The following is a 27,556-nucleotide window of genomic DNA, read 5'->3' on the forward strand; positions in this document are numbered from 1 at the left end:
TAAACAATGTTTTCATTGCGTAATAGAAAATTTTAACACATTATTTAATACTTCAACTTTCCGTCTGAAAGGAACCAAAAAAGATGCGAAGTGAAGTAATATAAATGGTAAAAAGAAAGGCGAGCTTGTTTGCGTGTTCTTAACTGACGAATAAATATTTGTTCGCTAAAATAGCAATTTCATTTTTTTTTTATTAAGATCATATGACGTTATTCAAATAGAATCGACAGATATTCAACTATCTTTTGCATCAGCCTACTATTAAAGGGTTTGTTCTATTAGCATTTACCTAGGTTGGAGCATAACTGAAGTTCAAAACAGGTCATGGGGCGCAAAAAGAAGAAGAAGCCTTCAAAACCTTGGTGTTGGTATCCTTTAAACATACTTTTATCATATTTTTATAATCTGTGCTTCAAGTGTTTTGAAATTTAAATTTACAATTTATGGGATCGCCAATGTTTGAAGAAAAGTTAATGCCATTTCCGTACTTTGAAACCAATCGCATTCGAAACAGACGCCAATATACGATTCGAAGAATTTTTAATTTGTTCAGTCTATGACAAATCGCCTTATTGCATGTAGAAATCAGGATTTAAATCATTACAAATATTACGTTAAGCAGGGCATTAATTGTTAGGACTAGTAATGCTACGAACTTTTTTTATGGAACGCAACTTACCTAACTTGTTGCTATTAGATTCTTTGATTTTTCGACAAGTGTAATCAATGGACTCTGCACAGGGCAAAGCAGTGTCTAAAATACCACATGCTTTTCAACCAAATTTAAATACATTAAATCAACTTAGTTTTGACTATGCACCGTCTCAGAATATAGTATGTACAATATTTTGCGCAATTTTATTAAGCAGTAAAAATGAGTTTCTTTATGAAAATTGAATGCATTATTAACTTCAAAAAAAAACTCCCTTATTAGCAAAGATCTTGTCTTAAAACTATATTAAATTTCATTTCTTGATAAGTTAAGTCTCATTGAATGTTTAGTACTTTTCATATTCATTCTTGTATGATTGCAGCCTGTAGTTTAGAAGGTGTTATTTGTTTATGGCAATAAAACACACAAAAAAATTGCTAAATATGTCATGTTTAAAGTAACTAGCAATTAGTTAATCACCAAAGACATTGTGTTTGTCATAGCTACCTTAGTTACCATTTACATGCAATTAATACTCGAGTATCTAGAAATGATTGTGTTTCATATTTCTTATTTATTTATTTTCTGTATTTCCTTGTTTCTCATTATTTAGTTTCTGAAATGTATTTGAAACGTTTTGAAAAAATGTGTTTGTCAAGAGGTGTGGATATGGTTAAAAAATATTTGTATATAATTATGTAAACAAACATTAGTTTTAAAAGACCCTAGTTTTATATATTTGGGCAATTAATTCCTGTTTTACATTTAAAAAATGAGTATTGATTTATTTATGCAGTAATAGACATTTTAAGATATTCGGATGCTGACATATGTCTGGTCTGTATTATCAGAATGAATTTAAGTAACTAATTTCTTTAAAAGAATGTATTGCCATCAAGTTATTACGGCTGAATTGGTACCAGTTTTACTCATATTCTGGTTGAATAATTTTGTTCATAAATTCCAATATAGTTATAGTATATTCTTAAAACCTTTCTTTTTTTTTATGCTTAATTTTATAGTATTTTCTGAAACTTCAAAATGAAAACCCTCAGTAATTTTTAGCATAAATTATTTTGTTAATATGTTAAGTATTTTTCTTACCCAATAAATTAATACACTGAGGAAAGGTGTCTGCTGTAAATAGTATAAATGAACTATGTAAGAATAAGTTGATTTTGTATCCCAAGGGCCATTAAAACAAGGGAAAAAATTTAATTAATGAGAGAAATTACTGTTATAATTGGTAACGTATTATTGGTAATTGAAGAGACATAGGAACATGCTATGCTATTTGTGGATATTTAATTTTACTGTAATACCTAGATAATAAGCATCTGATATTAAGATTTTTGGAGCTTAAAATATCAGGATGTTCAAATTTAAATGTAAAAAGTCTCTTTCCCTTTTGAAAACTCCAATAACAATTTACATTCTTAATGGATTGTTATATAAAAAAGGACTGTGCTTAATTAATAGCTATTGGGAGGAATTTTATTAAAGTGTTTAGTTGCAAATTTCAACAAATGTATGTTCATAATTTCTTAGAAGGTTCTTAAAAAATCATTTGTTTTCCAAACTCGCCCTGTGGAAGCACTCTTAGCAAACAAGCATGTATTTAGGGCATTTAATGGTTTCAGGTAGGAAAAAAAACTGTGGAGGTTTTGCAGGAATTACTATTTCTTGCTTGAATAGATATGTGGGGCTCTCCAGAATTGAAAATATTGCTTCCCAGCACAGTTAGTTCAATCACTGGAAAGACCGTTTTACAATCAGCTCTGTTGCGTGCTGATTGGTGGCTGCATCAGTGATCTCAGAGCTTGGCGACAAAATAGATATTAGTGGAAACTTTGAGAATTTTAGCTATTCATCCAATAGGAATTGTGATATGCCTGATTGGTTCAGAACCGTCTCAGCCTGCCTCCCGAGAACTATAAAAGGCCGACAGTCTCAAGTTGGAGTCAATCGGAGTCGTAGACAAGCATCGAGTTATCGTGAAGATAGCGAAGAACAAGCATTGTATGGAACTCAAGCAATTGCTGAACTGAGCTGTGTGCTGAGTCCTGGTACTTTTTGTGGATGCAGCATTGAGTCTTGTGAGGAGTAGCCAGTCGTGTAATAACGTGTCAGCAGTTGCATACGGCTGAAGCAAGGAGACAGTGAAGAATTGCAGCCATTTGGAGAGGCCATAGAGTGAAGCTACGGAGATTTGAGGACACCACCCTTCTCTCTGTGCAAGAAAATCTTTTGAAGTAATTGTGTAAATTCCTTATGACAATAGCAGTAATTACAAATATTTTAGGTTTATAAACACTTTTATTCATGTTCTAGGTAATTTGAAACATTTAAAAATTGGAAATATAATAAATATACAAAAATTTAAACTAAATCTTATAAATAATTTTTAAAAAAGGGGAACTGTTTCAAATTAATACAAATCATAGTAACAAATTATAATTTAATTCAACTAAGAATAAAAATTTTCTAATTAAAATACTGAAAATAAATATTTACAATTAAATTTTACTAAGTGTGAATTTTATTAATTAATGAAGTGAAAAATTAAAAATAACTTATTATTTGGTATGAAATTTCTCTAAGCACGTAGTAGTATCTTCATGTATAACACATAATGGTAAAATATTGTTTTGCATTTTTTTGTGTTTTGTGCAAATTTTTTTAATATTGTGCTACGAATATTTTTCAAGGGGGGACACTTGATGGGCATATGTTCAATGTCTTTTATATATATATTTCGGTGTACAATTTTTACTTGCTGAATGCAATAATAATAGTTATGAAAAAAAAAAGTATAAATAAAAAAGATTGTGGCTACATAAAACATACATATGGGAGGAAAATTGCAAAAAATAAAGCAGAACATGAGAGTGAAACATCAGTTACAATTTAGAAAGAAAGGCAAATATGAAATGTTTTTTGGTTTCAAACAAAGGTTTCTATTTCTCGAATCTACAGATAAATGAACAAAACTCTTGCCCCCCCCCCCCCCATGGAATTTGGAATCAGCCTCGCATCCGTCCTTCTCTGAAAAATGTCAAATTGCATACGAAGATAGGTGGCAGCGCAGATGAGTGTCGACAAAGAAGCAGACATCCTCGATGGGTGGTGTCTTTAAATGAGGACACCTTGTGGATCGACCAGTTTTGTTTGTTCTTAATTTGAAGATTAAGCAAAATTGTGATTTACAACTTTTTGGATATTGTAGGAAAATGGGTGATTGATTTTGATAAAAAAAATTTTCAAAATTCCCAAATTTGAGGCAAAAAAAAAAATCGGGATATTTTTAACATAAAATTAATGCTATAAAAGAAAATAAAATTGCTGCTGCCATCTATTTTTCTAAATGGAGACTAAAGGTTATTTTTCCACCAATTTTTTTAAAGCTAATAGTTTTTTTATACACACACACACACATGTATATATATATATATATATAATATAAATTTTAAAATTGGTGTCCTCATTTTCGATCTGCATTCCAGAAAAAGGCAAAAGAATCAATAGATACAATAAATTAAAATAACAATCAATCTAGCTGAGTAATTAAAATTCAACATGAGTTGCGTGCTTAAGGAAAAGTAACTATACCTCATATAAGTATTGTTAAACTTGAAGCTGGTGTTGAGAAATGAATAGATATTCTTAATTTAACATTTGTCAGCTATTTTCATTTGTTTTTTAAGCAACCCCCCAGTATTTTTACTTTTTTTTGTTTTGTGTGTGTGCCTATTATAATTGTGTATTTATTTGTTATTCTTCTACTTTCAAACTGCGTGGTTACTCATTATTGCCTACTAACATGGTATCTATGACAGTTGTGGTAGCTATTTTGTATTTGTTGTTTTCATAATCAACTTTAGTATAAATTAAAGTTTTTTAGTTTTTTTCTAAACAAAGCTAGAACATTTTATTGAAAAATAATTTATATATCCATAATTTACTTGGACATTTTTATGTTACTGCTCTTTTTCTGCCAATCCTTTGAATTTCTTAACGTAGCATAGGTACTGCAATCGAGAGTTTGATGATGAAAAAATTCTTATTCAGCACCAAAAGGCTAAACATTTTAAATGTCACTTGTGTAATAGAAAGCTTTATACTGGACCAGGTTTAGCTATTCATTGTATGCAAGTAAGTGTATATGTTTGAGATTCATATTCTTGAAAGTAAAAGTTATGGGTTGGGAAATTGAGTCCATAATGATATTTAGTATAAAATTTCATTAGAATGTTCATTCATCAAAATATTGAAGAAAAATAGCTGTCCGATTCCAAGAAAATAGCCATCAAACTTTTTGCATACTAATGACAGTGTGGTTGTCAAGACAGAAACTTCATAAGTGAACATTAGAGTCAAGGCAGTAACTTCATAAGTAAACATTAGAGTTCAATCGTCTATGTGTCTTTTTTTTTTAAATTGTTGAAATTAAATTGAATGTTTATAAATAGTTTTACTTATTTTCAATTTTCATTCTCTAATTTGAATTACAATTTAATTTTTAAAAGAAAAATAATTATAAATATAAATAGGTTTTTTAAATTCAAAAATTATTTTAATTAAAGTAACAGTGTACTGATAGTTTTAATCAATATTTTTTTCGTCTTTTATACAAAAATAAATGTTCATTCACTTACTACTTGAATTAACATTTAATCTTTATATAATATGAAATTATAAACATAGCTTAATTGATGATAATTATTTCAATCTTTCTATAAATCTATTCTGCATCCATTAATTTTGAATTAAATGCAAGACTGGTAATAATCATAAAAATATAAGAAAAAATACATTTTGGTGCTTTGCAGTCAGTCAAGAAATCAGAATTGTTGACTAAACCAATGTTTTTCCAAGAAATCTTATTACAGAACAAACATCATTTATGCTTAATAAAAATGGTTTTTCATCTGAAAATTGTAAATACCAAACATACTGTACCATTTTATTAAAAAATTTTGAAACATCTGCTTACACTTTCAACAGTTTAATATCTGCTTCTTACTTACTATTTCTTATTGTGGATTAAAATCCAGAATGTTCACTGATATACATTTAAAACAATATCAGCTGCTTTGAGTTAGAATTAGTAATTTATTGTTATTAAAATTTAAAAATGTATAACTTTTAATTCTTTTAAGATAATTTAGATTATTTGTAACTATTAGACTCTCATTTATAATTATCTTTCTTTTAAAAATTAAATGGTAATTTAAGTGCAAGGAGAATAAACATTTATTTTTCCATTAAAAATAAAAAATATGTTAAAGTTGTTTATAATTTATTTTTTAAAAATTCAATCTGAAGAATTTTTTCAAAATTCTTCAGATGCTTTCAAGCTGTTGAATGTGAATTCTGTACGCAAATTCTGCAGAATGTTTGAGCACTGTTTTCTTGGAATTGAATAGTATTGCCTTTTAATATTTTAATGAATGAGCATCCTCAGGGTATACTATCTTTAGTATATAAAATCTTTTACTATACTAAATCTCGTCTTGAAATCATCCATTTTTCAACCCATTTCTTCTCTTGTTAAATGGATTTGAAGCTTTGCCTAGAATATAATATTTATTAAAAGAATTTTTCTGTTTTATATTTGATATAGCATGATTAATATTTGTATGTTGCCATATGTCATTGATTAATTGTAATTACAAAAGCATATTAGTGCATATTCAATAACTTAATAGTCTGTACAGAATATTTGTATTTTATGGTAATGTCAATTAAAATTATTGCTTTATATATGAAAATAAATTTAAAGAACGACTCGCATATTTGGACTAATCGCCGCCCGCCTGCCAAGAAGTCACCAAAAATCCAATCTTGCAATTTGTCATCAGGACATGTTAGGCTTAACCTGTAACTTACAAAAAAAACATGGAAAAAATGCAATAAAAATTAATTGAAAACATAATTGTGCAAAAGAGCCTTTTTAAATCAGGGTAGTGCTTCCCTTCCTATATTTCTCTAAATATTTAAGAAAAAGATCCAAATTAAATTATTTAACCATACTCTTAATTTTATGTTCAATGTGTTCTAACACCATAACTTACAAAATACATGAAAAAAGTGCAATAAAGATTGAGCATTACAATTATTTATACTTAAGTAAACTACATGCTAAAACAAGGTAGTGGTAAAATCAGGGGAAAGTCAGGAAATTTTTTTTTAATCTGAAAAAATCAAGGAAAGGTCAGTGAAAGTCATAAAAATGTCTAAAAACCAGAGAAATCCATGTAGTTTTCATGCTGTCAATGATTTTGCATTATAGTTTCCCTGCATCACAAGCCTAAAGTCGTAAAAAGGGCCACAGTTGCTTGGTGCAGCTCGTGAGTCGTAGGGTTTCAGGCATGAGAACCGATTCCACCAAAGAACCGTCATGTAAGGGGGTCTGTTGCACGTTAAACACGCCAGGGCCACATATCCTCCTGCTGGTGTAGAGAGTGGGTGCCAGCTCTTGTGTCATCCTCGTCATCTGACTGCTGTTCAAAATTACGATGTCCGTCCCAAAATAGCCTTAGTGTTGCTTTAAAATGGGGCGTTAATGTAACTAAACTGAACTAATAGCTTTCTTGCAATGGTATGATGACTTCTTGGAATTTAATTATAATAAGAAGAGCAATAAACTGATGAATGGTGTCGAGAAACTGTTGAAAGGATCAATTTTTACTTTTCACAAAACAAAGACTAAATATATTTTTGTTTGATCTGCTCTGAATTAAAACCTTGCAATGATACCATATCTTTATTTAGAATGATAAAGATATTTTTTCATGACAGTATTATTGTTGTAAGAGGATTTTCGATCGATAAAAATTGTTTATAGGAGAATATAAAAAAAAAAACACTAATTGCAAAAAAAAAAAAAAAAAAAAAAAAAATGTTGGATAGCATTTAAACAAATAGTAAAACAAGTAATTTTAAAGGGTAAAAACAATTGATTTTTAAGTGTGATAAATTCATGAGCCAAGTATAATAAGCAAAAAGAAAAGGAATTATACAAAAATTACAAAGGAAAAAACAGAGCAGAGAGTATCAGCTCAAAGAAATGAAAGCAGCAACAACAATAACAAACAAAAAAAGATTAAATTCTTGTAGCAGTTCTAAAAGAAAGTTGGGGAAAAAATTGCAATCTTCAAAATAGTTCTAACAGGATGTTTTAATTTTTTTTTAAATTAAATTTGATGAAAATATTTTTTTATGTTAAATAACTTGTAGAACTATTTTTAATAATGTATATTATACACATGCAGTGATTCTGAATTGGGAATAAAAGAAAATTAATATAATTAGCAGCCGTAAATCAGGGAAATGTTGCAAGTTTCATCAGGAAAAGTTCCAAAATTTTAGAGTTTCTGTAGCCATCCTGTAAAAACTGATGGGAGAAAAATTTTTCGACCTGTTGCAATGCATAGTTTTTATTTATTTTTAAGAGCTTTGTTATTATTCTTAATGTATATATGCCATTTATTAATTGTTGCATATATATGAAATTTTTTCTTAACAGAAGATGGAGAAAAAATGTGTTCATCTTAAACATTTTTAATGCATAAAAGTTGATTGTTGATCTCTTCTACTACTTGTTTCCTCCCCTGTATTCATTTCTATATAAATATCCACATATTGTCATTTTAATATGTTCATTTTCTAGGTGCATAAACAGACTATAGATAATGTTCCCAATGCTTTACCTACTCGAAATAATATAGAAATTGAAATCTATGGTATGGAAGGCATTCCAGCAGCTGATATTAGAGAACATGAAAAACAAAGACATGGTGGAAGTAAAGGTATGTATACATTTTTTTATTATAAAATCTGAAACTTGTTTCTTATATGCATTCCCCTACATCTGCGATGCTCTTAGTCATTTAGAAAATCTTTGAATTAAAATGCATTTTTTTTATAAAGGCTTTTTTCCTCTTTAAATTTGTTATTCTTATTTCCCTCCCCCTCTAGTATTTTGTGATTTCTGCTCTCCCCCCCCCACGCAAGAAAATTGTAATGCATTACTGAGAATCCATTTATTCATAATTGAAGTTAAAAAATAATTGTTTATTAAATGAAAATGTTTTTAGATTAAGCATGGATGGATTTCAGATATTGAAATTAATTTTTAGGATAAGAACAAAGAAAAAAATTTTCTTCCAAATAAAAATTATTACATAGTTAGAAATTCTTGCTTTCATCCATTTAAAAACTTTAAAAGAGTTTTATTAAAGTTTAAAAGATCAGTTTTCAAGAGGAAAAAATAATTTGTTATCTGGTGTACCATATTATTCTTAAGAAATTCTATTTTTTTTAAATTACATATACATTCATAATTATATATACTTTTATAGTTTTAATTTGCATCTAATAATTTTCTTACTATTTTATCTTTTACTGTGTTGTTTATCAAAACTGTGTTTCTTCTGATAGAGGTTGGGTAGCTTGGTGATAAGGTCTCTGCTTCAGGACTGGAGAGTCAGCTGCGAGACCTGATTCCAGCTTTGTAAATGGTTCTTGTACTTATTAAAACTGTTAAGGCCTAATATCTACCTGCTGGTGTGGTGTGAAAGTTTGTAAATGGTATTCCAGTTTACAGGTTGACCTTACCTGTAAACTGAACCACATTTCAAAGTTATATGGTCTCAAAATGACCTTAGTGTTTTAAAACAGGACATTAATGTAAATAAACTAAACTGTTAGAAGTTTGTAGTACACAAATCTCATAAATGAGATTTGTGTACTACTACAAATTAACTACAAACTTCTAATATTTTAATCTATAACTACAATTTTGATGCGAAGATGTGAAAAACATTTAATGATATAAGCAAATATTTTTGAATCTGAAGTTTCATACTTTTTGTTATATAATTTTTATCTGAAATGATAAAAAGGAGAGTAAAATTGTGCTTTAATAAATTTTATGCCTTAATAATATATCTTTGGAGAACAATTACTTTTTGTTTTATACTCTTTTAATAATATTTATTTGCAAAATTTTGAATATTTTAGTTGAAGATTCTGATGAAGATGATGATGAAAACTCTAATTCAGCAACAGACAACAACAACAAACCAAAACAGACTACTGCACCTGCTATGCCAACAGTACCTGGCATGATGCCTGGTATTCCAATGCCTAGCATGATGCCAAATATGCCTGGAATGCCATATGGACCTCCTATGCCTGGTCATCCAGCTATGGGTCCTATGAGACCTATGCCAATGGGTAATGTTTGAAATATATTTTTTCACTTAATACTGAAATTATTTTTAACTCTGCATTAGTCAGAAAGAAATGATTTTATTTATTTCTGTTCAATTTTGCACTGAACTATTTTTCTCGCACCTTTTGTACAATTTTTTGGAAATAGCTGCAACAATAGAATCTTTTCTGAAACAATTTCAGATAAATTGGTCACCATACATTTTTGAAATAAGATAATGCCAAATAAGCATGCTAATGCATAGCAGTACCTTGCAAAGATATAGATTATTTCTATTTTATTAAATATAGTTTTTATCTTATTCAAAAATATGCTATTAATGTTTTGTTAAGTTGATATTGTTGTATTATTGATTGTGTTTATATTGATTATTAGTTTTTATATTAAGTTATTAATATAACCTTGCCTAATTCAGTAACTGAGGATTAAATGGCCTGTAAAGCGGCAGCACATGCACACACACACACACGTTTATCTTTATTAGTTGTAGAAATTATCAAAGTACATTATATTTTGAAAAAATTCAACTTTTTTTCAGACAATAGAATATTTTTCTGAAACAAAAGTGTCTTCTAATTAAGTTCTAATATTTTGCAATTCATAAGAAAATATTAATATTTTTTATTTTATCAGCACTTGTAATTCTTCAAAATTCAAATTTTTTAATGTAATGTTTCATCTTGTTGTCATGTTCAACAATATAGTAGTATGTTTCATGTCCAAATGTCTTTGAATCATGTTGTAAGTTATATGTGCATATGATAGTGTACATGAAAAAAAGATATGCAATGCACTTTTATTTCTTGCATTAAGTTTAATACATTTTAATATTATACATTAGCTGAAATTGCATAGATCAAAAAAGATAATTGATGAGCTGTATTGCATGGCCTGCATCTAATGTATGAAATTCCAAATATTCTGGAAGGTTCCAGGCATTTCTCAAGCATTCTTCTATGGATAATGGCTCCTTACCTCTCAATATTATCAATGGAAATGTGTCTACTGTAGATAAGTTAATGGGGAATGCCAAGTCCATCTATCGAGCAAGCTGATTTACCTAACCACAACATCTGATCTATTATTTGTCAAGTATATTATATGAACGTAAACTATGCTGCAAAAGTGACAAAAGCTATATTATACTTAAACTACAAAAAAAAGTTTGTAATGTTACATCAAACATTTGCTACATCTTATATCCTAAGAGCTGTTCCCAATCCCACTGTAAAGCTAAAATATTCGCCCTTAAAGCAGCATCTTTGTGCTAAATGCTGCACAAAACAAATCGGTTTACTTCACAACATAAAGTCGTGTTGTGGTTTCCCGCCCAGAAATGAATGAAACCTTCCTATAAGAATTCTAGGAACTCCCTTAACCAACCATAGTAGGAAATCATTTCTGACCCTGCATTGCTGTGGGATTCCAAGCAAACATGCTTTCTACTTCTTTTACAAGTTTGTAAAACTGATATTGAAGCATCCTATATGCTTCAGTAAAAGATTTAAATTTATCATGTATTTAATTGTAAATTTTGAAATTAAACTTCTGTTCTATCTTCTATGCTTTTTAACATGGCCTTGTAGTAATTTCTTCTCTTTCTCTTTTAAGACTTGCCAACCACGAGCATGAATAAAGGTGGGCATATTCTTTTGGTCATCAAAGCATTTATTTATTCTTTTAAAAGCTTTTTAAAGTTTCTTTTTATTTTGATCAATTTTAAATGTGTGTCCTAAAATAAATATTTATATTATAAAATGTTTAGATTTATTTTATCTAATATTTCATTGTAAGCAATGAATTTACTTTTAAATTGTCGGTTTCTTGCAAATATCCTTCTGCTTTATTTTTGAATTAGATCATAGTGTCCCTTGTTGGCATGTTCCATTCAGTAATTAAAATTATTTTTTTTATAATATATTGTTAATATATGATCTTAACTTAAGCTGTATGTATTTTATTAAAGATAAAATATCAATTATCTGAAAAATATTTGCGATACGTATTTGATGTTTGACTGATTCAGGGATAATTAATGCTAGTTTTATTCATGAAAAAAAAATCTGGAAAAATAATTAATCTAACTTTTCCTTTTAATATATTTAGGTTTAAAATGTCACAATAATATATATAATTTTTAATTTCCCATATTGTTTTCCTTCCATATTTGTGCTTTTAAAAGCTGTTATATGGACATTTTATTTCATGTATCAGATATTTTTTCTATTGTTTTAATGTATGATAAATTTTAGAAAGCAAAACAGAATCATGAAATTTTAATCAATATACAATTAATTTTTTCTTAGAAAAGATTTTTAAACAAAGTAACTTTTTTCTATCTCTCGTATTTAATTTTTCAACATAAAGTTTCATTGTGGATATATTTACATTTTTAATAATTCTTGAGAGTCACTCAAATATTAAAATGGAAATCACAGTTTTGATTTATCTTGCGTAATATTGTTTATCTAATGTTGTTTTTTTCCCCCTCCCTATATTGTAGGTATGCCACCTGGTTACATGCCCCCAGGGTAAGTTGATATTTAATATAATAGTTTTCTGGTAAAAGAGAAGGGATGTGTTAATTGGAAATCAGCTTTAAAAATTTTATTTAATTATTTTATTTTTCCATAGTTAAAGAAAGAGTACAATCTGACAGTTATTAAGATTTCTTGATTAAATCGATGACCAGTGTACTCAGCAGAACAAATAGAAAATAAGAAGGGGGTATGCAGATATATCTATTATGAGTTTATATACTCCCTTCAAAGGAAGATTTTTCCTTAAATTCAGCTGATATAGTATTTATTTAATGTGGGGGAAATCCATGCACAATTCAGAAGCTGAACCAAAATTTGTATTTACTTGATCTGAAAATAATTTACTTTAAAAGTGTGAATAAATTGAAATTATTACATATATAATGTTCATGCAATCTTTCATATTCTGAGTTCATGTCATGAGATTTGTTTCTGATGAAATCTAACTATTGCATAGTATGCTTATAATTTTAAAACTTAAAGTCAAGCTTTCTATTTTCCCTGTTAAATGTTATCCTACTTATAATTAAATTGCAAATTTGGTCAATGTATTAAGATTTTGAATGGTTTTATGTGCTTTTTAGTTTTTCATAATGTTATGAAGCTAGGATTTTATTTAATTTTTTCATATATAATCTTTTCGCATTGCCTATTTTGATATGAAATATTAGCTTCTAATATGGTACAAATTTTGTGATATTGATAGTGTACCCATGATGGGAACAATGCCACCAACTAATGTTATGCCACCTTCAACTATGTCAACTACTGTTCAAGCCCCACCTAAACCTTTATTCCCAGCTGCAGTCGCACAAGTAAGATTTTTTCCCCTCTACCATATTTAGGTATACTGTCAATTTTTAGTTTCTGTATGGTACATTATAATATCTAATGGATAATCTTGAATATAAAATTGTTTTAGAGTAAGTATAGTGTAGATTTAATTAATAACCTATATACAGAATTTATATTAAATGTGCCGGATTTCATGTGACTTTTTATGGCCATAAGGGATGTTGGAATACATTGCTCACCCATGAGTAATTTGATTTCTTGTACTTATCTACACTGTGAACTTAAATTGTCAGTAACTGTATCCAAATGATGAGGGAAACATATGGGAAGTATAAGATAAAAAAATACTGACAAATGCATGATTAATATTCATAAGGATAAAAAATCAGTGCAATTTTTCTTTTTCATTCTTCAAAAGTTCCCAAACCTTTTTTTTCCTTAAAAAATGTTATGCAATTTTATTATTATTATTGGCATATATATATTTTTCTGACATGAAATTTTATCATATTTTACAAACAATTAAGCTATTATAAAGTTCTGTATCCCTTCATTTACTTAATATCGCCAGTGAATCACCATTTTACATAATAGCAGAAACGGAATTTAAATTGTCAGTTTTTAAACCGTTATTTCATTTTACATGTTAGTCCTTGCCTTTATTTGCATTTACAAGTAATTTAGATAATAAAATGGGAATAAATCCATATATAGCTTCAGTAGTAGATAATGTTCATAGGATAGTAAAAATCAGTGGGTGGAAAGTTATATATTTAGTAGTAACTTTTTAAATGTTTAGTAATAATAATTACTTTTTTTATGTTTTACTTTATTTAGGCTTCTGCATCATCACAAATGCCAGTAGGGACAGACTTTAAACCCTTAATGACTACTGTACAGCGACCAACATTTCCAGCTTATAGTGGAAATAGTTCACCAAATATCTCAAGTATGCTCCCTTTCTTCTTTTTTGGATTAAATAAGTTTAAGAGTGAAGTGCTATAGTTTATCATTTTGTTTCACATTTATTTTTGTAGACAGTAGTTTCATGGAAAGGAAATCTTTATTTAATGGATAAAATAATACAAGTCATCTATTTTGCCCATGCTTTATATCTAAACTTTATTGCAATTTTAAAGAAGCTGTTGTTTTTGTATTTAAAAAATTTTACTTTGTCATTAAAAATGTTATGCTCTAGGAAGATCAATGTTATCAATCAAAAATAAAAAGTTTTTAATCATACCCAGTCAATATTACACCGTTGATGATGTGTATTATTCCATCAAATTGTTGGATGCCCCCCCCCCCAAATTATATGTTTTGATCTGCATATGAAAAGGCCTTTGAACAAGAAAAGAAAGCCACTCCCTGCCTTGTAGCATAATGCTTTAAAATACAGAAATAGTTTCAATCATTTACCTTACTTAGAATTGTTGATCTGAAAGATAGCTGGATTTTATTGATGCTAAACCATTGCTGTTGATCATTAAAGTGCTGAAAATAATCAAGGTTCTGATATTAATAAATTATTCAAGTTGGTATTTTAATTACAAAAGAAATTATATTTGCTCTGTCGGGTATTTTTCTTTTTTAAGTAAATTATTTTTTCGTCAGGTCATCCTTCATCAACTCAAGGAGCTGCACCTATCCTTTACAATACAGGTACTATTTCTTTTTATTTTGTTACTAAGTGTCATTTTAATGTGAAAGAGTATTGATCAAATGTTGTTGGGGTTTTTTTTTAGTTGGTACTTTAATTTTGACATTTTAATCAAGAAATTATCTTCTAAATAAATTAATTTTTGACCTAATACTGTGCTCCCGTAAACTGTATTCTAGCAAACAAAACTTTTATTTCTGTGACAATTGCCTGCTGTTTTATTTAGCACATCTTTGATGATTCTTTGACAAAACATTGACATTTGTGGTACACCTTTCCACTGCAAATGGTTAATGTTATGTTTTCCAACATTCTTAGTATTTTTAGTTTTAAAAGATAAATAGTGGGGAAATGAAGCTTAAAATTTTTTCCTTTTTTTTTTTTTTTTTTTTTTTGCTTAAACTCTTGTATCACTTTTTGAATACTTATTAAATTTACATATATAATTTTATTTATTTTTTTATTTTGTATCAGAAACTACTTCGAGTCCGCAAGTAAATAATGAATCAAAAAGATCAGCTACTATGGTTCCAGCAGAGAACCCTTCTAGTAAAATAATGCATCCTGATGAAGATTTATCTTTGGTGAGTGATTTTTAAAATATTTGTTAGAAATTTCAACTATACAATCTCGTAGTTTGCACTGTCAAGATAGTTTAACATTTAAGTAATAATTTCCATATAATAACCATAAATATTCAGAAAAATATATTTAGGATATTTAAAAGGTAAACTCTGTTGACCAATTATAAATATCACTTAAATTAATGGAATAAAGCATTTAACTGCTAGTTGAGATGATAATACATTAGGCATGTCTTAACATAATTATTATCGATGTTTTGAAACTTAGTCATATTGAGACATCATATTTTGTATATTAATAGTAAAGAATCCTTCGTGTAATGACAGCCATGTAGTAAAACTTATTTTATAGCAGTGTTATCCTGGAATATCTTACAAGGAAAAAAGAAAGGAAATATCTAATTTGCTGCCTTCTCTAACAAAGATATTTGATCTGTAAATGTTTTGATCCAGTTTGGTACACTTTTTTGATTGCAGTGCAACTGTGGTGTAAATTGCTAATTTTGTTTATTTTTGAATAATAAAGATGCATACTATCTAAAACGAGATAAATCATGCTTTGACAAAACTTAATCCAACACTTAAATTGTGAAGTCTTATAAGTGGTTAGCCACTCTTAATGACCAGTTGGTTCTCCAGAAATGTTGTTGGTGATCACTTTCAAATAAATCTCTTATAGATAGCTTAACCTTCTAAGGGTTTCACACATATTTAGACTTGTTAGCAAGAGGTCTTCAAGAATGTGCTGTCTCCATTTTAACATGTGATTAGAAATGAAAGAAGTTCAGTTTGTACGACTTATTACGTAAGATATATACAGCTTATAGAATGTTTCAAACGTATTTTAACATGCTTCTCCCCCCCATCCCCACTCCGTCCATAAAATTTGAAATCTTGATGAATTCTATTGCAGTAAATACAATGAATTCAGACATGGCTGTTTTACGGCCATTTAAAGGTATTTCATTGACCAAGAGTCTGAGAGTTTATTGAACATACATTGTAATGGTATTCATATTAGGAGAGATGGTCATTCTTTGGAAAGAGGAACATAAGAATTTTTTGTCTTGTCTGCATATGCCATAAACACTCTGTTGCAAATTAGATTGAGATTATATTTTCTTTCAAGAAGTATTTCTTTGATATAGCTTAGTTAATCATAATGTTTTAAAGTTGAATTGAATTTATATTCAAAATAAATTTTTATGTTCATTTGTGATTAAACGTTGTTTTGAAATATTTGAACATCAGACGTTTAGGTGGAAAACTGTTATTCATATGCAGTTAAATATATTTCTCCAATCTACATTTTTTTTTTCTTGAATTAAACTATTTTTATAATTCTAATTTATACTTTTTATATTAATCACTACCTAATTTATTTTTTCGGGTAAAGTAAAAAGTTGCAATTGAATTTTGTGCATGAGAGCAATCTTTATTTCAGAAATATATATATATTTTTCTGTAATATATTCTGTATTGAATATTTAAAAATGTAGGATTCTTATATATTCTGCAACAAAATATTTAACATCTACAATATTCTTTAGCCAATATTGTATATCGGAAAGAAATTCAATCATGTTAGCATGTTGCTTTGTCAAAATTGATGAAATATCATCGTAAGTGCAATTATAAAAAAGTAATTGTTTTATTTTATATTGAGAATTTATTGTGATAATTATATGGTGGGAATTTTTGTGATTACATATTGTGATTTTTATTATATATTTTAATTTTTGTAAATATTTGTGATTTTTTGGCTGCATAGAAGTGATGAATATCATTCAAATTGTTATCTTTATAAATAATGTGGAAGAAAAAAGTTTTTTATTTACTTTCTTGTTATTAAGCATAAAATAAGTTTCAAGTTCAGAATATGATAATTAGATGCTATTTTGTTTTTTAAGATCTTATTTATTTTTTTTTCCTTTTATCATGCAAAATAGGATGACGGGAATTTATATGTAAGCAAAACTTGTTTCAGATATTTATTTAAAGAAAAAGAAGTCATTATAAGTGAACTTTTGTCATATACAAATTTATTGTATTACAAATGTAGCAAAAAATTGCCCTTTATTAGAATCGAAAAATAAAAAAGATTATTAAATCCTTGTATTATATTTAACAAAATTCTGTATGTATCATTGTGTGTATTTATTTATAATGTAAAATATTGATTTTTCTCTTAAGTGGTGACAAAAAGAAATCAGATTTTTTTTTTGTATAAATTAATAAGTATATTTAATTTTAATTATTTTTTATGGTGACATAAGTTCTAAGCTAACTGAAATTTATGTGGAATATTTCATTGGAAATTTATGCGGCATATAAAGTGTCCACGTATGTTTACTTGTAATTTCTTAACAGAGTCATTAATTTTTCTTTGTTGTTGAATCTTCTCGAGGATAATAATTTCACTGTATATCTCATTTGAAGTTAAATGAGGTTTAGAAGTTTTGGAAGCAAACAGGCCAAAAATGCAAAGTAGGCAACTTCAAAGAAAAAATAAGAACTTTTCTTTTACCATTTAATTTGATAAATTTATGAAATTAAATCAGGAACTGTAATTGTTTAAACACAACCAATGTTTTTCATTAAAAGATATTGATAAAAAATAAATTGAAGTTTTGATCAAACTGCAATGAGATATTCTAAGACCTGGACCGTAGTATATAATTGTCAAATTTGGCAAATCTAAATTATCTGTTCCCTTAATGAAGCACACATACAAAAAGAAATCTTTACTTAATTATAGTAGAAGATAATCTCAAGCTTTTTAAAGAGTATATTAATAACTATTTATTCTAATATTGAGTGCATTTATTTATTAAATGTAAGCTTTAAATTTATTTTGAGTTTAATGTGTTCTCTAAACAATTATATAAAGCAAATTCGAGTAGAAAAATCTTATAATATTGAGTTAATTAAAAGAAAAATCAAACATTTTTAAATGGTGTAAAAAGGATTTTTTTTTTTTTTTTTTTTTTTTTCAATTTAATTCTTGAAAACAAATTTTTTAGTTAGAATGTTTAATATTTTTAAAAAATTTCTGTGAGGTGCACATTCTTATCTCCAAAGTATATCTATTCCAAATAGTTGGTCAAATTGTCTGTTCTGTTAAGTGTCAATACATTGACAAACATATTCCCCCCCCCCCCTTTATTATTAGTAAAGATGTATGTTTTTATAATAATTTGATCAAAGTTCTAATTTTTTATTTAAAAAGTACTGTTCCCACTCCCTTCTTTTTTAATCTTTTTGTTGGATTCTCTGCCAGGAGGAAATTCGAGCTCAACTGCCAAAGTATCAAATGTATCTAAATGCGCCTAGAATGCCTATGCCTATGATGGCTGGGAAAATGCCTATGCCTGGTGGTAACCCTATGATGATGAATGGGATGATGAGGCCGGGAACTATGGCAGTACCACCTGGTTTGTAATTTTTATTTCTCCTTTTGTTTTGCAAGAAGTATCCATTAAAATGTTTGCAGCCTAGGATTTGATACATAAAAATTTTATTCTAATTTTATATTGATCAAAACTGGGCATGCATCTTCATAAATACTAAATATGCTATTAATAATGAAAATTCCTTAATCCCGTTTTTAAAAGTCTATTCTATTGATTTCAGATATTGTTTTTTTTTCAGTCTCTTTTTGTAAAGATAAACATAAGAGAATGTCATAAATTTTATCAGAAAGAATAGAAATATTCCCAATGAGTATTGTTCAGGGAAAATTTTATACATTATATTGCAGTATTTTTTTAATCCTTTTGGAACACAGGAATCTTAATTAATAACCAGAGAGGAAAAAACTATTAAAAATAATTGCATTTATTATTTTTCAGAATCAGTATATATTAAATGATCCAATAAATGAAGTTGGAAAATTTAACAAATTAACCATTTGTAGTAGAAAGTTTTATGATTTTAGCATTCATGAGACATCACATACAAAATAGTTAGCATAATTTGAAAGATATTGTTATTAGATGTTTAATCATGTCATTCTTTTCAGAAATATGCCCTCTTTAAACAAGTAAATACATTCTCATAGAGGGCCATGTGTATATATCTTTAAATTTTAATTTGCAACCTCCAATTTTTCATCTTTTAAATGATTCTAAATAATGAAAAGTTATCAGATATAAAATTTTAGATAAATAAGTTCAAGATAACCAGAGATATGCTAGAAAAACGATTTAAGAACTTCTTTGAAGGCTTTCTTTGTAGTTGTTAATATGATGACTTTTTTTAAGAAAGATTAATATTTTTTAGTTTACCTATAGTAGTGATGATACAAGACTAAATAAAATCATGAAATATGTGCTTTTATTTGCATATTTAATTTTTAAAAAAATTCAAGACAATATTTAAGGTAATCAGAAGTTCTGGATAAATTTTATATTAATTAAACATATGTGTAAATTAAGAAATTCATATGACAATTAAAGAAACAGCAATTGCTTATTTTCTCATATATTTATAAGTATAAATAACGTACTGCTATTAATTTACATGCTCCAATTTCTACCACTCTTTTTTTTACTGAAAGAGTATCAAGAACATGAACTGAATTCAAGAACTCAAGAACAATTAATGAACTGAAGCTATTCTAAGCTTTTATCTACTTTTTTTAAAAAGTATTTTATCAATGTTCAATATATTAATAATTCTCAAGAAGTTGCTTTTCTGTTTTAGATAGTGATGATATTTTTTTTCAACTTATACATTTAATTCTATATAAATTGTTCTTTGTACAGAATTTCCACCTTGCTTTTTAATTTCTACTCCTTCTTTTTACGACTGTATTTGTCCCAAACAAAATTGCACTTGAAATGTAGGTGGGATAGAATTTGTTACATTAATTAGTCTTTTTCTACATTTGTTTTAAAAGGAAAGTAAAATATTATAATCCAAAGCAACCTTAACAGGCTTTCTTTGTTTTTCATTTCATGATAGAAATTTTTCATTCTTGCCTAAGAATGCTTTTGTAAAAATAAAATTCTCTCCAAGAAAGCCAAAATCATGGTGTTCTGAAAGCTTTTAGTTGTTGTTACATATTTTTAAAACTATTTTATGGAAACGAATAAAATTTAAAACAGTGAAATTTTAAGTCTTGCTCCTTCTATTGATTTTTAAATTTTTTCTGAGTTTCTATTAAAAATTTATCTGTAAATTTTAAAAAAAATTACTAAATTGTATTGTCTTTAAAATACATGACTTTTGTCTTGCGTTTTAAATATTTCAATGTAAAATAAGAATAATTATCAAAAATTTCTTATATTTTGAAATAAATAAAAAAAACAAGAAATTACATTTAATATTAGGAATTCAAAATTTTTATTTATAAATTATTAGTTGTTTATTCAAAATGTTGTGTGTATTCAATCTATTTTTTTAATTGGAGAATTTCAGTATATATTTGAAATGGAATGAAAAAATTGGATTTGTGCAAAATGCAATTTATAGACAATGCCTGTTGGGGGGGGGGTCATACTCTAACATAGAATGAAACATTTTTTTAAAAGAATTTTTTTTAATTCTCGAATTTTTGCTGCAGCTGGCATTTACAGTTTTAATGTCAATTATTAGTTCCATAATAATGAACAATGTCCAGATATTTTTTGCCTCCTGCCCCACCATCACAATTTTTTATCCCATTTTTATAAGATATTTTAATTAATTTGCTAATCATGGAAATATCCATTGTTTGTAACATTTTTTATATATATATATATATATATATATATATAATGCGGATGGATTCTTATCAATATCTCGTAAACAAATTTTTCAGGTTTTCAATTCTTTTGTCAATTATTATTTAATGCTGAGATTCTCAACAAATGGTGAGGCTTGATTTAAAATCTAAAAAGTTTTATTTTTTTCATAGATTATTTCCACCGTCAATTGATTTTAATTCTGTGATATCCATAAACCAAATGTATTGATATTTTAAAAAATCAATATTAGTAAAACATAAAAACAAATTATATTGAAAGTTTCGTTTAACATTTTTAATATAAAACATTATTTTTTTATATATATAAACATTGAATTTTGATTCAGCTTTTATATAAACATGGGGAAAAAACTTTGTTTTGATATGCTTCTGTATTGATGCAAACATTTTTAAAAAGAATAAATCCATCCAAATTAAATACCAGTTTATTAGTTTTAAGAAATTTCAGAGAATATCATGTATTTTTATTGTTAATCTTATAATAAGGATTGACTTAATTGTTTGGTAATGATAATCTATAAGATTTTACTTTTAATTTATTTTTTATTTTACTATTGTATTTTTATTCGTTTTACAACAGAAGATGTGCAAATACAGAAATAATTATTAAAATTTAAAAAATATTTTTGCAGTAAATTAATCATTGTTGTAAGACAAAAAAAAAAAATAGATTTCTAAGTATTCCCATTTTCTAAATATGCTTCGAAAATGGATGGGTCTAGAGACGTGTATGTTTTTAAGGTGCATAAAAGCTTTTCATTTTTATGGCAATGTCTTACTCTGCACCCTGATACATTAGAAACCATTCTATAGACAAGTACATGTGAAAAAGCATTCAATACATTAAATTTTAAAAAAATCTGTATTAAATTTTAAAATTTTTGCGTCAGGATGCAGTGAGGTGTAATTTCGATTGATTTTGAGTGTGTCACACTATTAGTTGTAAGGTTAAGGCAGGTTATCCTCTCAATGTACATTTGACTGGACACTGCACTCTCACATGCAAATATTTTCTTGTGTAAGTAAAAATTATTTTAAACGCAATCTTGTTTATTTTCTAAAGGTATGCCTGGAACAACAATGACAGGAATGGGTGTGCCATATTCTACACCAAATGTATATTCTCAGGGTCCCCCTGTGCGTCCACCTATGATGGGTCAAGGAGGATCTCGTCCTTATTAAATCTTCATCTCAAATGCACAAAGATAAGTTTCTAATATGTGTTTAATTGAAAACGGGATGTGGGAGGGAGAAACAACTATTCTAAAGAATTTGTATTCCTGTGGAACTATCTTTACCGGCTTTTTGGAATACTTCAAATAAAGAGACTTCTTGACATTGTAAAATATGACTTGTATAAAATTTTCTGAAGAAAGTAATAATTGGAATTTTGACAATAATGTTTTGACTGTTACTCTTAAAAAACAAAACAAAAAAAAACTTTATTTCGGTTTTCTTATATTTCCATTTTAGTGTGCATCAAATATGTGTTGTGGATTTTTTTGTTAATGCAAATATTTTTTACTTGAACTTTTATGTTATGAACTTCATTCTTGTGGTTGGTTGTGTAGTTCTTATATTCTACAACACATAATAAATACTTATTTGTATTTAATATGCTTAAAGATTCTGTTTTAATAGCACTATCTTAAATATTTTATCTTATTAAATGCACATTTATTATTCTTAATATTATAAATCATCAGGCTTTTTAATTTAATTGCATTCCAATTACTTGAAATTATAATTACTTGATTTTAACATACAATGTTCTTTAGACAGATCTATTTTGATAAATTTGTTATTCTGTAAATAAGTCTTTCAGATTAAATGTTAGTATTCCAGTTTTTAGGCACTGGTAAATTCTTCAGTTATTGTATGATAAGGAAAATAAATAGATTTTTTCCCCTTAATCTTTATGTAGATTCTGTCAATTTTGTTGAAGTCACTATGAAATTAAATAAGTGAAAAAAAAAAGTTTATTGATTCAAATATCTTATCTGTTTACTTGAAATTAATTTTGCTGCACCCAAGATTTTTGCATGCATTTTGCAACCACTTCAGGTGAATATTAGTTTAAATATTTTGCATCACAGTTTATAAAGATTTTCAATTCTTTGTATGCAAGAAATGGAAATCCTCCTACCCCTCTTTATTATTCTTCAAATTATCAATCATTTATTGATACCATAATCTTAAGTATATTTTTTACTTTTCTAAAATTTCATAGTGACTTCAGAATTACTTCATAAGAAGAAAGTTGTTTAAATCTGTAGATAAATTTCTAACTGATTGTTTTAAAAATTTACACAGTTGTCATTTCCTACTTGACTGTACATGAGGAATATTCGAACGATTGGACGAAGTTAACATCTACAGCAATCTGATTAACCAGTGAGTAGGTTATTTGCATCTTAGTGCCTTTTATTGTCCCACATTTCACAGCATAAAATGCTGTTGGACATTTTTGTCCCCAACCTCATTAGGAGGTTTGGCGAAGTGTGTGGAAAGATATTTTGTGCACATTTTGTTAAAGATGGAAATTATTTGCTGTATTCTTGGATAATTTTAACTATTAAATTTGCCAGTTTTTCAAATTAGTAACTATTTTTTTAAATAAAATAACACTTGAGATTATTTATCAGATAAAAATTTTACCTAGTATTAAGTTCTCAGTCCTATTATTTGATGCAGTTATTTATTTTGTAAGCATACATTATATAAAAAGCAATTTTCATTGCAGTTGTGCAAAGCAGGCACCAAATAGGATTTAATTTCAAACATTAATTTTTCATTAAAGAATAAATTTATTTAGTTAAAACATTTATTCTTTTAAATTTTATAGAAGCATCTAATTTTTCCTATTTTGTTCTTACTATATTATGGTTACTTAAAAGAAAGGCAATCATAGCAAAGCATTTGAGTTTTTTTAGATTGGACTGAATTTTAATTTCCATGGCATTGTTGGAAGTTTTGTCCTGTGGAAAATTTTGTCTTCCATTGAAGGAAGTAATTATTTCTGCTACAAAAAAATGAATTGAGAATGTAGATAGCACTTAATTTCTAGTTATATAACATCAAAATTTTCTAAGTAACTAGTTGATTGATTTCATTTCAGCATTTGTGCTAGCTGGTTATCCAAAAAGTCTAGTTATCAAGTTATAATTGTGAAATTGAATATATAAATTAATGGCAAATCATTAATCTATGCAATAAGACTTTGTATTATAAATTTAATACAATTTAGTCATTAACTACTATAAAATGGTAAAAGTGTTCTTATCGTTATTTTATATCATATAGTATTCTTTATCTATATTTGATATTAAATATGTATATTTTTATTACACCTGACAAACCGGATTAACTTGAAAGTAATTGGTTTTTATTAAAAACCAAAAATGTTTGAATTTTTTTATCCTGTGGAAAATTTTGTCTCCCGCTGATGGAAGTAATTTATTATTGCTGTTTTAAAAAAATGAATTGTGACTACAAATAGCTCTTAATTTCTGATTAACTAATGAAGATTAATTTTTAAATAACATGTTTATTGATGAAGATAATTATTTTAATATTGCATACATTGGAGTTTTTTTTTTAACGGTGGCTTGCATGGAAAATTTCATAGTACCACTGATTAAAACCTTGCTAAATGAATATGCACCTAACTTTATCAAAGCACCAGGATTCAATAATAGCATAAATGTCTCGTTTTTGTTATTGTTGTGGCTTAGCAGATCTGTTTCAGTTCTAAATTGTTGAATGGGTTAGGAATTCGATCATTCTTTTCCTTGAGTCTTATTTAATAATTTAGTAGAGGAAGCAAATTCTACGGACAAGGATAATTTTATTCACTTCGTGTACGTTGCGTACAATCATGGTTATACCCACATTAGTATTGTGTAAAATTTAGCAAGTGATTTGGGATCTGAAGTGTCATCTTTGCTATCTGAATGTTATTTGAAAATTTGATGGAATTTTAAGCAGTCAAATCTTGATATTTATTTGACAGCCACTTATATGTGAAGAAATCCTAAAATTATTTTGAGAAGACTGCTTGTATTGATTGAAAGGCAATAATTTTCCCAGAAATTGTTTTCCAAGCAAATTAACCAAATTTTGCAAACCTTGCAAACAGTTGTCTTTCTTGCAAGTTTGCAGAAAGATGGCATTTATCCCTTATTTTAAGATTTTTAACTATGCAACTTAACTAAGACTTTCAACTATGCAACTTAACTAAGACTTTCAACTATGCAACTTAACTAAGACTTTGAACTATGCAACTTAACTAAGACTCTGAACTATGCAACTTTACTAAGACTCTGAACTATGCAACTTTACTGAGACTCTGAACTATGCAATTTAATTAAAACTGTGTTCTGTGTGACCTGATATTTCTGTTAGATTCTGCAATTCAAATATGAAGCTAGTTAATGTAAGTACTCATTTTGTAGGATGTTCCCGAATTTAAAAAGTTATATTTCGTTTGTACATATATTACTAGTACTGGAATCAGAAGATTCTATTCTATGAAAGGAATTCTCAAATAGCAATGAATAAATGTATGTACATGACTGAAAAAAATAATCCAAGAATTCATATTATATTTCATACCAAGGAACATCTGAAATATGGCCTTATTATAATTGCTAATTTTCTAAAATCGGTCTACAGTTTATATTGTTGAACCATATTCAAGAGATTTATTGGGTGTTTGTTGAATGAAACAAATATCATTTTGAGACTTTTTCATAGTAAATTCATTTTAATACTAAACATGAATTATGTGTATAAATAGTAAAAATATTTTTAACTTGTTATAGTTTTCTGTTAATTATTTAGACTGTTACTCTGAAATTAATGCTATCATGGTTTTCCTATTGAAATGATTTTATAGTCAATTAGAAGTGTTTCTCTCTTATGCATTGGTAATATCTTTGAATCCTCATTGTCATTTTTAGTATTCTGATATTTTTAGCAATTTCATTTTTTTTCATTGATTTGCTTTCAAAATGGTAATAATTTTAATTCTATGCAGTTGATATATGCAAAGAAGTTACTCTTCATGGAAACTAAGATCCTGCGGTGAAGGGAAATAAACCTTCGTATCCAGTGTGTGGGGAAAGCTAAGTGGCTATTTTTGTATTTAGCCCAGCATTTCACAACACATCTTGTGTTGTTGGACACTTCTGTCCCCAACCTTTTTATAAAGGTTCGGCGAAATGCTTGCTTATTAAATGTTTTTGTCCCATGTTATTTTTTTTAAACATCACACTCGAGCTAACTTTATTTTATTATAGTTCAATGAAAATATCTTTGTACGAAGTGTTTCAAAGCTCTTTGTACTAACTTTAAGAAAGTACAGAACACATTTAAATAAACAGAAATCATATTACAATCCATAGTTGCCATTCAAGTGGTGAAGCTAAAGTGCTAGAAACAATATTCAGTGTTTCTTATTCATTTTTCATGCCCTAAAGTTCATGCAGAATCTCTGCCTCTTATTTAAATTATAAACACTGGTATCAAACTCAACTACTAGACTAGACCAAATAAGCAAATTCTAAATTTATGTGTGCCAGGGAAAAAATTTATTTTTATAGAAGTGGTTAATTTCTAAAACAATATAAACAACAAGCAAGGTAGATTAATGTTTTCTATTCGATACTTGCTGTCTCTTCTCTATCATTTTTTCTTCTTCCAACATTGTTAAAGAAATATTTTTAAAACAACCTAGTGTAATCTTAGTAATTATTTACAAAAATGAAGATCTTATCCTTTTCTAAGATAAAATAAAAATTCAAAGCAATATGTTCTTCCAAATATTTTTGCCTTTCAAATTTTGATAGATATATTATTCATGCTATTTTAAAATTTGTGTTCTATTCATATTATTATATTCTGTTCTATACATTTTTTTTTTTTTTTTTTTTTTTTTTTACCATGCATTTGCTTTCTTTTCTGTTAGCTCTCAAAAAAAAATCAGCCGAGACTTTTTGTTTATAACCTTTTAGCTATATAAAATTTTGCATTTTTTTCTTCATGTTAATAGTATATTTTTAAAAAAAATTTAAATTTTCTGTATCCTTTTAAGAACTATATTTATAGCTTTCTTGCATGAAATTTGCTTTGCCAGCAATGATTTTTTTGAAGGCTGAATTTTAATTTCATTATTTTGCATGTTTCTTTTCTTGCATAGCTTTGTATTGTTGTCAAAAAAATACATAATTTTTTTTAAAAAAATATTTAAATGTAAAAAAAAATTTGCATCATTATTTATTTATTTCTTTTTAAGATGATGGGAAAGTTATTTTTGAACTGTAATATTTCTGGAAGTT

At 27.3% G+C, this 27,556-nt stretch overlaps 1 protein-coding gene across 3 annotated transcripts; it reads left to right on the forward strand.

Moving 5' to 3' along the window:
• The first annotated feature begins 108 nt into the window (after nt 1-108).
• LOC129984097 (BUB3-interacting and GLEBS motif-containing protein ZNF207-like) lies at nt 109-26,485 on the forward strand. 3 transcript variants are annotated; one of them, XR_008785469.1, is made up of 13 exons: nt 109-368; nt 4,678-4,804; nt 8,325-8,463; nt 9,677-9,892; nt 11,502-11,528; nt 12,394-12,421; nt 13,137-13,245; nt 14,063-14,174; nt 14,840-14,887; nt 15,360-15,469; nt 18,750-18,903; nt 22,282-23,612; nt 26,257-26,485. XR_008785469.1 is itself a non-coding variant. In XM_056093877.1 (12 exons), the coding sequence occupies exons 1-12, from the start codon at nt 325-327 to the stop codon at nt 22,398-22,400; spliced, it is 1,233 nt and encodes a 410-aa protein (XP_055949852.1). In that variant the 5' UTR covers nt 109-324; the 3' UTR covers nt 22,401-26,485. The 3 variants fall into 3 exon arrangements, 2 of the variants coding, with proteins under 2 accessions (XP_055949852.1, XP_055949853.1); XM_056093877.1 differs by having other exon boundaries at nt 22,282-26,485; XM_056093878.1 differs by lacking the exon at nt 11,502-11,528 and having other exon boundaries at nt 22,282-26,485.
• Nucleotides 26,486-27,556: the final 1,071 nt, after the last annotated feature.

Source organism: Argiope bruennichi, chromosome 9, assembly GCF_947563725.1.
Source record: "Argiope bruennichi chromosome 9, qqArgBrue1.1, whole genome shotgun sequence".
Classification (NCBI taxonomy): Eukaryota; Metazoa; Arthropoda; class Arachnida; order Araneae; family Araneidae; genus Argiope; species Argiope bruennichi.

Excerpts from the sequence above, each read along its gene's own strand:
- LOC129984097 (XM_056093877.1), top strand. The coding sequence starts at position 325 with ATGGGGCGCAAAAAGAAGAAGAAGCCTTCAAAACCTTGGTGTTG. Across the intron at positions 4,805-8,324 it reads TAGCTATTCATTGTATGCAA|GTGCATAAACAGACTATAGA; the intron begins GTAAGTGTATAT and ends TTCATTTTCTAG. Across the intron at positions 11,529-12,393 it reads AACCACGAGCATGAATAAAG|GTATGCCACCTGGTTACATG; the intron begins GTGGGCATATTC and ends CCTATATTGTAG.